Here is a 12735-nt window from a genome sequence, read left to right as displayed (position 1 = left end):
GTAGCCAGGGAGTCATTATCAACGTCGACATGAATGTTAAAATCGCCTACAATAATAACTTTATCTGATTTAAGAACTAAACTGGATAAAAACTCTGAGAATTCAGATACAAATTCAGAATACAGGCCAGGAGCACGGTACACTATAACAAATAAAAGTGGCTGCGAGGTTTTCCAGGTCGGATGTAAAAGACTAGTTTATAAACCTAGTTTTACTAATCTTTGATTAGAGCTAATCTTAGATTAAATTAAACCTTGTTGGTGCAATCCAGCCTAAGAGATATGGGGTTCTCTTCCTACACTAAACTCTGTCATGCCTGTGTCTGTCCTGTGTTGGATTATGTTGCTGGGGTATGGGGCTATAAAGAACAGAAGAGATGTGAGCAAGTCCATCAAAGAGCTATTAGGTATTTTTTAGAAGTTAATAAGTATGCACCTATTCTAGCAATCACTGGAGATATGGGTTGGGAACCTTGCGAAGTTCGATGGGTGGTGTGTATGTGTAGATTATGGAACAGATTTCTCGGTATGAGTGACAGTAGACTTTGTAAGAAAATGTTAATGTGGGACATGCAGATGGGTGGACCTTGGGCTGAACATATGCACACATTATTTCAGAAGACAGGTTTTGAGGAATCTTAAATTCATAGGGAGAAGGTAGATACTGAAATGATTAAAGAGATTGTTTTCCAGCAGCTAAAACAGAAGTGGGCCATTGAGGTTTGGAACAAACCAAAACTTAGAATTTTCTGTTGGATTAAAAATGAGTTTGGTGCAGAGAATTATGTTAAATATAATTTGTCTAAGAGGAGAAGATCATTGTGTGCCCAGTTCAGGTCAGGTATTCTTCCTCTGCATATTGAAACAGGACGTTGGGTTGGAACAAATGAGGATGACAGTTTTTTATGTGTTCTCAATGAAATTGAAAATGAAGTTCATTTTGTTTTGTATTGTCCATATTATCATGATTTAAGAGTGCAGTTATTTAACAAACTGGAAGTGGAAGAGATGAGACAGGATACAGATTTGCTGGCATGGTTATTTGAACATAAAACATTTTTATTTGCAGAATTTATAGAAAAGGCCTGGGTTAAAAGAAATAGGGCATTGTAAAGATGATTATGTTTTGTTGTGGTTATGTAAAGTTTAATTTTGTTATGTGTACCGGAAGTCACATATGAAATGTTTTTCTGTGTTTCACTGGTGTCATGTAATCCAGTGTGGGATGGGCCACTTGTGGCATGACACGTAAATAAATAAAAATCAATCAATCAATCAATCAATCAATCAATCAATTTACCTAAATGATTAATAATGCTGATATTGTTCTTTCACATGGTGCAGTGAGTTCAGTTAGATAGTTTTGAATTAGAACAATCCCATTATAGAACTAACCCCATATTAAATATGCATTATTCTGATAAAAAATATTTCCATTTAGCAGAGAACACATCCACAAAGTCAGCACACAAAAAATCACTTCAGATGAGGGCAATACAAATATGCTTTGTGAAGTGAAGCATTAATAATAACATACCATTTCTATTCATCCTGTCTAACTTGACACATCATGTGAAGATATCTGGATGGAAACCAGCTGTTGTAGACTGCACCACACTAATGTCCACGTGCTGTAGTGTGTGTTACCTGGCTGGGCTGGTAGTGTTGCAGCCAGCGCTCCAGGTGAAGAGCATAGGCCCCAGGATTAAGGCAGCGTCTCTGAAGGGCTAGCAGCTCCTTGGGGGCAGTGGGGCCAGCTGTTACCACTGCATGGAAAGTGTTGTTGAGGGCTGCAGGGTCCTGGTGGGCTCTCTGATGCTGTGGTCATTAACACACGCACGCACACACACACACACACACACACACACACACACACACACACACACACCAATTAAGTTTGACAGTAAAGAGATTTTAACTGCCTGTACAGTGTGACACAGCACTGGATGTGTGAGGTGGTTCTTACCTGGTACCAGGAGTAAGCCCTGTCAGACGGGTTGATGAGCACTGCCAGGATTTTGGCTCGGGGAAGCAGAGCAGCAGCTCTTTTAGGTGCCACCTCTGTGTCGAAGTAGTTGGCACTTTTTTCAAACATGAAATCTGTGCTGACATTGGAAGGGAATGGGAAGAAGTCCATATACCTGGGGATCACAAATATACTAAGACTACATAAAAACCTCGTACATAGTTTGAACACTAAATGGCTTTTATTTTGAAACAGGAAGTTGCCACATTCACTCTTCACTCACTACGGTCGAGCCAAATAATTCCTGAAAATACAGGCAACATCTTAAAAAAGAAAGAAATATGTTGTGTTCAGGCTGTGACTGTTTTCTCTGGACACCTCCCAAATCGGACCACTGATGAGATGTTTAGCCACATGTCAACATTCAATCGCTGGCTGTCCAGGAAACGATGTGGGTTTTGTTAATAATTGGCAAACGTTCTGGGGAAAACGTGGTCTGATTAGAAGAGACAGCATTCATCCCACTTTGGATGGAGCTGCTCTTATATCTAGAAACCTGGCCAAGTTTATTAGTAATTCAAAACCCTGACAACCCAGAGTTGAGACCAGGAATCAGAGTCGCAGTCTTAAACGCTTCTCTGAGCTTCTAATGCAGTTACACACCCACAGAGTTATACAAACGGTGTCTGTCCCCCGACCACCTACTGTAAATTATCTAAATCTAAAATTAAACAAAGAGGAGTTGTGCATAAAAACCTAATAAAAATTAAAACCTCTTTTGTGACACAAAGGCAAAACAGAAGAATTAAATGTGGACTGTTAAATATCAGGTCTCTATCATCTAAAGCAGAGTTAGTAAACAAATTAATATCAGATTATCATGTTGATTTACTCAGCCTCACTGAAACCTGGTTGTGTCAAGATGAATATGTTAGTCTAAATGAATCCTCTCCTCCCATTCATAATAATACCCACATTCCTCGAGGCAGCGACCGAGGAGGGGAAGTTGCAGCCATTTTTAACTCTAGTCTATTAATCAGCCCTAAACCTAAACTAGATTATAATTCATTTGAAAGCCTTGTTCTTAGTCTTTTACATCCGACCTGAAAAACGACCAGCCACTTTTATTTGTTAGAGTGTACCATGCTCCTTGCAGACCAGCTATGTGACTTTCTCCGCGATAATAATTTATTTGAAGAATTTCAGTCAGGATTTAGAGTGCATCATAGCACTGAGACAGCACTAGTTAAAATTACAAATTATCTTCGGATTGCTTCAGACAAAGGACTCGTCTCTGTACTTGTTTTATTAGATCTTAGTGCAGCATTTGACAAAATTGACCACCAAATTCTGTTACAGAGACTGGAACATTTAATTGGTCTAACAGGGTTTGCACTAAGCTGGTTTTAATCTTATTTATCTGATCGTTTTCAGTTCGTTCATGTTCATGATAAATCATCTCTACGTACTAAAGTTTGTTTTGGAGTTCCACAAGGTTCTGTGCTCGGACCAGTTCTGTTCACTTTATACATGCTTCCCTTAGGTAACATCATTAGAAATCACTCTGTACATTTCCATTGCTATGCGGATGACACATAATTGTATCTATCAATAAAACCAGGAGAAACAGATCAATGAACTGCCTAAAAGACATAAAAACCTGGATGAGATCCAATTTCCATATGTTAAATTCAGACAAAACTGAAGTTATTGTTCTTGGCCCCAAACACCTCAGAAACTCTTTATCTGATGATATAGTTTCTCTGGATGGCATTGCTCTGGCCTCTAGCACTACCGTAAGAACCCTCGGAGTAATATTTGACCAAGATTTATCTTTTAACCCATTCAAAACAAACCTCATGGAATGCATTTTTTCATCTGTGTAATATTGCGAAAATAAGGCCTATCCTGTCCCAAAAAGATGCAGAAAAAATGGTCCACGTTTTTGTTACCTCTAGGCTGGATTATCATAATTCCCTATTATCAGGTAGCTCTAATAAGTCTTGCAGCTAATTCAGAACGCAGCGGCACGTGAGCTCACAGGAACTAAGAAACAAGATCACGTTCCTCCTGTTTTAGCTTCTCTGCACTGGCTCCCTGTAAAATCCAGAACTGAATTTAAAACCCTACTCCTAACTTACAGAGCTTTAAATAGTCAGGCTCCGTCATATCTTAGAGAGCTCATAGTGCCGTATCAGGGGGGATTGCTCTGAGACAACAAGGGAGGCTGAACTTCCCCTAAAATTTCATAGAAGAAATGGTCAAATATGCACTATTGAATTTACATTAAAATAAGAATTTACATTGCATTAAACATGCGCTAGGATGCGTTTAACATCATGACTATGATGTTCAAACAACTGTTTATCATCAAACGCGACCTCCATGTCATACATTCCCGTGTCAGCACGTTGGACGCAGAGCCTCCAAGCATTCTTATGAGATAGCGCTGAGCAGGTTTTTTTCATGCAGCAAAGCCTCATTGGATAAATGCGACAAAATCGTCACTTCCAGGGAGGCTCAGCTTCCCTGGGACCTAATGGACCAGTAGGCGGGAGAGGACGCTCGGTGTATGCATGATGATTGGAGGAATTGTCTAAAAGGCTGAACCCCTTTGTGATTGACAGCGTTTTTGAAATACACAACGGCACTGTCACATTTCGAGCTCAGTCCCATGCGGATATTTGCGAGTGGAGTCTTCTGACAGAGTGCTGTCCGGAGTTCCTTATTTCCATAAGCCATATAGCTCATTTTCACCATTTGTAAACCCATTTGAAAATCTTTGAGGTGTGTTTTGCTGTGGTTCTATGGCATGTGTGGTTGAAAAACGGCTTCAATTAAACGTTCCTTTTATAAGTTACTGCCTTGCTACAATATGATAAATTCTATGATGTAAACTTCAAGTGAGCTTCCCCTGTTTGAAAGACCAGCAGCCGCCACTGTGCCATATTATCCCACTAGAACACTGCGCTCTGAGAATGCAGGGTTACTCATGGTCCCTAAAGTCTCCAAAAGCAGATCAGGAGCCAGAGCCATCAGCTATCAGGCTCCTCTTCTGTGGAATCATCCGGGAGGCAGACACCGTCTCCACATTTAAGATTAGACTTAAGACTTTACTTTTTGATCAAGCTTATAGTTAGGGCTGGCTCAGGTTTGCCTTGGACCAGCCCCTAGTTAGGCTGACATAGGCCTAGTCTGCCGGGGGACCTCCTATAATACACCAAGCACCTTCTCTCCTCCTCCTCTCTCTCACTCTCTCCTTTGCTAATACTCATGACCTGTTACTGCATCATGCTAACTCGGCTGTACTGCATGTCACTAACTCGGCATCTTCTCCGGAGCCTTTGTGCTCCACTGTCTCGCAGGTTAACTCATATCGCAGCGGTGGCTGGATGGTGTGACGTGTGTGGTTGTGCTGCTGCCGTGGTCCTGCCTGATGCCTCCTACTGCCGCTGTTATCATTAGTCATACTTCTACTGTCATTATACACATATGATTATTGTCACATACATATACTATCATATATTAATATATACCTACAACATATTGTACCACAATAGCCGTTATTATTGTAATATTATTAATTAAATTAATGTTGTTGTAATCTATTACCATTACTGTCTGTCCTGCATATCTCTCTGTCTCTGTCTCTCTTTATGTATCATTTTGTCATACGGATTACTGTTAATTTATCATGTTGATCTGTTCTGTACGACATCTATTGCATGTCTGTCCGTCCTGGAAGAGGGATCCCTCCTCAGTTGCTCTTCCTTAGGTTTCTACCATTTGTTTTCCCCGTTAAAAGGTTTTTTTTGGGGAAGTTTTTCCTTATCCGCTGTGAGGGTCCAAAGGACAGCGGGATGTCGTATTCTTAAAGCCCTGTGAGGCAAATTGTGATTTGTGATATTGGGCTTTATAAATAAAATTGATTGATTGATTGATTGATAGATTTCTGGAGGCAGTGTGCACTGTATGGTAGTCCTGTCTTTACCAGTCAATCCCATTGTCATAGTTTGCTCCACTGAAGAACTGGATCTCCTCAAAGGTGGTGGGACTGGGGAAGGAACTGGTGATTGCTGGATGGAGGCTCAGGAATGAATGAAGCGCTGTAGTGCCTGAAATAAAGACCAGACATTTATAATAATAAAAAGAGAGATATAGTATGTAGACAAAGGCCAAGATAAAGATGGAAATAGAGATATAGAGAGCATGGTACCTGTTTTCTGTGGTCCAATGACGAGGAACTTGGGGAGTCGGTCACAGGTCTTTTCTTTAGACCAGATGTCTTTGTGTCTCTTGTCATGACAAGGGTTCTGAAAAATAATCACATCGAGACTCAGATACATTCAACACCATGCTTTAACTCCAGTGTTCCCTCTACATCTAGTTTTGCCCACAACTTGGTCCCCCTGTGCACAAGATTACCTATTTATCGGTATTTGAATTCTGTCACTCAAATAGTAACAGGTGTGTCTCCCAATGTCCTTTTTTTTTTTTTAATGATTTCTTAGACATTCACTATTTAGTCAAGGACAACTTCATATCTATTCCTCTTCAAAAAAACATTTTAAAATAGTGACATGGCTTTCCTTTTAATTTAATTTAAAGAGCATTAGGATTAATTCCAAACACCTCTCTACAAAAAATGTAAGCTTTCAAAAAAAAAATCAATATTCCGACCTGCCAGAGTGGGTCTCTCTCCTCAGGGAAGATCTGAAAGTATTTCTCAGCAAGCCGGACAGGGGGCAACGTCTGCAGCTTAAGGTTGGTCCAACACTGGACGAACTTCACCAAAGACTCAAAGGTGTACAGACCCAGCCGATCGTTGCCATAGTTAGACAGGTGTGTCATGAAGATACTGATCTGGATTGAGAAAGCACAACAAACAGATAGTTTAACATTTACCTGGAGCTGTTGTCACAGCAACAACTCATTGAGCTCAAACCAGCAGAAGTGTAGGCTGACTCAAAAGGACCTCGCTGTTTCTGCTTCTATTTTTCCTTTCTGCAGTATCAGTAGAATTGCTTTTATTGAATAAGAGCTGCTGACAAAGTTCCACTAATTTGGTGTGGAACACATTTCATTTCCTAAAAAAATAATTTGTTATGTAAAAGCTTTTATTGTTTTAACAAAATAAGGAAATGTTGGGTTTTCATCAGCAGGAACTTCATATGACTCCACACAGCTGAAAGTGAACATGAAAGAGTAAAATAAAGCGGATTTCTAAGGTAAAAACAGGACGCAGGAGAGAAACCTAACTCCAAACTACAGACATTAAGTTAGAAGCTACAACAGTACTGAGAGCTGAACACACAGAGACTTTCAGAAAACGCCTTTCTCTCCAGTCTCCTGCACAGTGAGACGTGAGATGAGTCTTTCAGGGGGAGAACGGGGGTTGTCAGGGGTTGGCTGTGGTCAGCGAGACGTCACTGCTACCCACTTGGAGGTGGAGGGGCACCCTTTTAACACGGCTCCAGAAAAGGGCCATTTTCAGCATGTTAAAACTGACAAAGGAAACGTAAATCAGCATGGCATGGTCTGACTTGGCGCAGCCCATGATTCATTTTATAATGAAAATCTCTCTCATCTGAACTGAGAGTTTTCTCCATTTCATTCTAGTGCCAGCAGCTGCAACTGAAAGTGTGCATGAGGTTATGGAGACATATCACTGTTATGTTATTAAACATACATGACTGAAAGGAAAAACTATGCATAATATTGCCTTTGGCAATATCTTTGGGTCAACTCTCCTCTCAAACCTCAGTGGTATCTGCAAGTCTCAAGAGGGGGTTCTTACAGGGTTCAGGAGGACAGTGAGGAATAGTTCTCCTCCTCTGATGCTCTTGTCCAGCTCCTTGGAGCCTCCCGGGTATTCATTATAGAAGATGGTATGGGTGAACAGACCACAGGTCTGCCGAGGCAACACCTAAAACACACACAGAGGTCATTAGTTGTTTGGTGTATATTTGTAAGAGAATGTGTAACCCGAGTTAGATAGAATTGAATGTTAAATCATATTAGAAAATAATATGAGATGAAAATATCTGATAACTACACATGGAAGAGAAAATAAGACACATAGAAAAAAACAAGACAGACAGCTAAATGGATAAATAGCTTTTTTGATGTGTGTTCATTCATTCTTTTATTTTGTTGGTGTTCATTTTAGTTGTTCTGGGGCAGTCTGAATGCAAGCTTAGGGGTTAATTCAGCCAGCCAATCAGGGTTTAGCTTACATCCTGTTACCGGGCAAACTCTGTGCACGGAAGGTCTCTCTTCCTCTTTGACTGCAGCTGAGAGGAGAGTAACTTTAGCCACCGTAGCACGTAGCTTTCATTAAACTGTATAAAAACCCGATCTCGCGTTGGTGAGAAATCTGTAAATAGAAAAACGCTAGCTGCTAAAGTTAACAGTGATACGCTAAAAGTTAACTGAGAAACGCTAGCCATTAGACGCTTCCGCTAGCGATAAGCTAATAATATGAAGCGCTAGCTGCTAGCCACCAACACTGATAGTAATGAGCCAATATAACTGAAGAGTGCTAGCCGCTAGCTGTTAGCCGCTAACGGCTAATGGTGATTTCTGTCCATTCATACTGTGCAGTAGAAAACATGTTTTGTGTTTAAGTACATTGATTTAGCTGATGTATGAGTTTAAGTGAAATTTTTACACACTTGAATGTTATTTTGTGATGTTTAAAGCACATTCATTATACATTTAATGTTTATTTGAATAGTTTTAAGTGCCTTAACCTGTGCCTTGTAAGCACATTAATCTGCACCTGTAACAATTATTAAAATGGTTGATGCATGTAACTATAGCCTGCTCTAGCATGGTACAGTATACAAAGTACATATTTTTGGTGTTGGTGTAGGCATTTTATGCTAATCGCCATGTGAAAGAGGGAATACTTTGATTTTTCAACTGAGAGGTTATTTTAGTAACTGGGGTTCTATGAAACCTGAGATTATTGTGTTGTTTGTAATGAGATTTTGTAATTACTGATATTCATTTGCTATAATTGTTACTCTTTGGATAATATAAAGTATAATGAAAGAATTTGACTACTGTAAATATATTCTAGCTTTCATTTATGGTCCACTGTTTAGATTAGAAGCTTGAATAAGAGTTCTGACCTTACTCATTATAGGTCAGGTTTTTTGGACCCACCTGGAGTTTGAGCCTGGATCCTGTTGGAAGTTTGATGGCGAGCTACAGCCCGATGGAGCAACATTAAAGACTCAATTGCATGCAGAAGATTGAAATCCTGGACTTCAAGTACAGTGTCCTCACACACACTAGTGACGCATCATACACCGCTCCATAGTGGTATGAACGAGCTATCTAATGGTTCTGGTAACACATGTGGGACACAAGGACTGAGTTCAATTCAGTAACTAAAGTAACTGAAGGACATTGAAATCTTATTGAAACTTGTTTATTGGCCAATTTGAGTTGTGTTTATTTCTTTGATTACCCGGGTAATTTATTTAAACCTGTATTTTAACTCGTTGGTCACTGAGGTTTCCCTCATTTACAGGGACGACGAGTTTACAACAGCAACAAAGCAAAAATACAATTACAGTGAAAAACAATCACAAGGCAATTTACAAAAGTCAGACACCATACATTTAAAATCAGCAAGAGAGGGTATATTCTCCAGCCCCAAAGCGTGTTGGAGAATATTCCAAGAGTTTGGAGCGTCAAAAGAAAAAGCTGATTTACCAAGCTCTGAATGTACAAAAGGGACCTTAAGAAACATCAAACCACTGGATTGAGTTGAGTAAGATCCAGAGCGCCATTCTAGTAGGGATGAAATGTATGGGGGCTGCTTACCAGTAAGGGCCTTGAAAATAAACATATACCAGTGCTTCATGCGTCTGTAATATTTGTAGGATCGCAGTTGGTTTCAGGTAAGCTAACTGGAATAAATTGGCAGAAAATAGCTATGTTATTTATTCTGTGACCGTTAAAAGAGGTTCCTGGTGAGTGGTGAGGCACGACTGGGTGTATATAGCACATGTCCCCACCAGCTAACGTTACCTTTAATTAGCTGATAGCTAGTTTAGCTCATGTTAGCTAACAGGCTACAACTGTGGTGTTTTCATTTTATTTTCCCTAGGTGATGTTATCTGCGTATCTGGTTATCATGAGCACTCGTTTTGGGTTAAAGTGGAAGTGCCCGGAGCTGCCACCTGTGGTCCTGGGCAGGGCTCGAGACCTGGGATCGACTCACCTATGGTCCCACCCGGGCCTGACCTCTGCGGCCCCCCGGCATGACCTCCGTGGCCTGGATGGATGCTCAAGTGTGGCTGAGAGGAGCGGAGAGGACCGCGGAGGTCAGGCCGGGTGGGCCGACACTGTGTATCCCAGAACGGGTGCTCAAGTGTGGGTGAGAGGAGCGGAGAGGACCGCGGAGGTCAAATAGTGAAATTTAAGGATGCCTTCGTCTTCGATATGTTGTTAATGTGATTTTATGGGCAATTTATCAGTCGAGGTCTCTTCCTCTGCAAAGCAAACTGACCCGGTGGCTACAGGTAATAGCGCAGTTTTGAAACCACTGTTTTTCCGAGATGAAGGACTGATTGTTGAGCTGCTGTTAACAGTTAACAGAGTTAACGGATCCCGTTATTTAACCGTTTCAACACTAAATAAAGCAGAGTGACGGACCCAAAGCCTTCAATCTGGCTAAAATACAGCTGAAATGCTAACAAAAAATAAAAAATACAGTGGTGATGTTGGGATTTGTTTCTTGAAGTTATGTGCTCGTCTTTTCTGTCTCTTGCAGGCAGCCAGGAGAAGCGGACTGGCCATCAGATATTGTTTGTGGAAAATTGAAAATAAAGTTTGTCACATTGACTTTTGTCTCTTCATTGTGCACACTTAGACACGAAATAGGCTATGGTAACAGTCAAGCTAGTTTTGAATGTTAGCATTGATTTCTCACATTGAATGGTGAAATATTTGTAGTTTGAAAGGTCCGACCTAAATGAATAAAGGTCGTAGTTAACGAAGCATATGAATATTAATGAAGGAGCGCCCACTGAGCACAGCTTCTTTTATTGATTGTTTGAACATCGCGTGGTGGTCATTTTCGATTAAATTAACGATCTAAACTTGATAAATTGGGCCGACATCGGCCAGGTGTGCTATCTGGGGTGAGTGCTGATATAGAGTATAACATCACTGGGACATGTAACAGTAAAATCACTCCGCTCACAGGTGTTATAAATACAACCGTTAATTAACCAACAGTCACACTCGCTACATTGACGCAAACTGACACTATAGCGTTACACCAAGAAGATGGATATTTTCCCCAAAATTACATTTGAATTAAATTATGAGTGGTCGTCATGAGAGGACAAGGAAAAGGAAAGCCAGGACTCTTATGTGCAGACCTCCAGGTGTGTTTCAATCCGGCTGTGCCAACATCCAGGTTTGCTAACGTTTCATCAGCCGAACTGGACGAAGTTACACAGTTGCAGATCAATGTAAATACAAAGTAGTTTGTGAGTTCCTGGCGATAAATAAATAAATAGAACATCTATCTATCTATCGCTCTGGCGTGTGTGCTGCGTTGCCTGGCAACAGACCAGGGGAACTGGGGGTTCTCGCGGAGCTACATAACATACTTAAATAATTTATTTCATCACCTTTTGTTAACATTTCCTTACTCAGCATTGCTGTTTAAGCTGTTGTTGAACTGTTGTATAAAAGCAATATCACACTCGAGGTCGTGACGTTGTATTGTATATCATCACGGCTGTAATTGTCTTTGCCTGCGGCCTCGTGCCATAGTGCCCATGACCGAATCACAGCCGTGACGATATACAGTACATCACTCCCTCTCGTGAGATATTGCTTAACTATATATATATATATATATATATATATATATATATATATATGTATATATGTAAGGGATAATAGTGAGCCGATGACTGTTGAAAAATAACTCCTGACAGGNCTATATATATATATATATATATATATATATATATATATATATGTATATATGTAAGGGATAATAGTGAGCCGATGACTGTTGAAAAATAACTCCTGACAGGGGAAGAGGGTGGGAGTGGATGAACCCGGTAAAAGAGTACCCGCCCGGACGGGACGCTCTAAAACTAAAGCGAGCGTGCCCACAAGGAGGCAGGGATCATTTCACTGGTCAACAGTAAATCTGGTGTTCTATTGGTTGGGGGATTTTGACAGGGTTGTTACACAAAAGAATCCAAGCGCAGGGCAGAAGTCAGAGCAGAAATTCCACGAGCGCACAGAAACAGTTTGAGCGCGAGGAGAAAAGCCGAAGCTCGAGCAGGAAATCTGTGTGAGCAACATGGTATCTGAGTGCGAGCAACATGGTATCTGAGTGCGAACACACAATCTGAGCAGAAACAGAGTAGATCCAAGCGCAAGCAGAGGCTATTTGAGTGCCAGGGCAGGGTTTTTGAACGTGAAATCAATAAATAATGCTTTCAAACTGATAGACCACTCTCTTGAATAAAGACAGGGATAAAGCTCCATAGCATCAGAGTTTCATGCAAACCTGATAGTAGAGTATAACTATGGTGCCGCCTTACAGACATTAGAGTCCCTTTTGCCCTATAGTCACCCACTGTCAGACGATCCTGATGTCACATACCACGTGCGAGCCCTGGCTGGTGTCTACACACATACAGTGGTGTGAAAAAGTGTTTGCCCCCTTCCTGATTTCTTACTTTTTTGCATGTTTTCCACACTTAAATGTTTCAGATCATCAAA

General features: G+C 40.7%; 1 protein-coding gene across 4 annotated transcripts in view; it reads right to left on the bottom strand.

The window, feature by feature from the left end:
• Positions 1–12735, bottom strand: part of ndst2a (N-deacetylase/N-sulfotransferase (heparan glucosaminyl) 2a) — a 130323-nt gene that overhangs the window by 21067 nt on the left and 96521 nt on the right. For 3 of the 4 annotated variants that reach the window (XM_050070676.1, XM_050070678.1, XM_050070677.1), the window contains 6 exons: positions 7763–7891; positions 6646–6828; positions 6182–6278; positions 5957–6080; positions 1966–2140; positions 1647–1817 (listed from right to left, as the gene is read on the bottom strand). In XM_050070676.1, coding sequence (XP_049926633.1) covers positions 1647–1817; positions 1966–2140; positions 5957–6080; positions 6182–6278; positions 6646–6828; positions 7763–7891 — 879 coding nt within the window. Of the gene's footprint in view, positions 1–1536; positions 1818–1965; positions 2141–5956; positions 6081–6181; positions 6279–6645; positions 6829–7762; positions 7892–12735 lie in introns of all 4 variants that reach the window. The other variant, XR_007571689.1, reaches the window with a different exon arrangement.

Source organism: Epinephelus moara, chromosome 19, assembly GCF_006386435.1.
Source record: "Epinephelus moara isolate mb chromosome 19, YSFRI_EMoa_1.0, whole genome shotgun sequence".
In the NCBI taxonomy this organism is placed as follows: domain Eukaryota; kingdom Metazoa; phylum Chordata; class Actinopteri; order Perciformes; family Serranidae; genus Epinephelus; species Epinephelus moara.
Note: the sequence above shows the minus strand (reverse complement) of the source record. Positions and strands in the feature narration are given on the sequence as shown.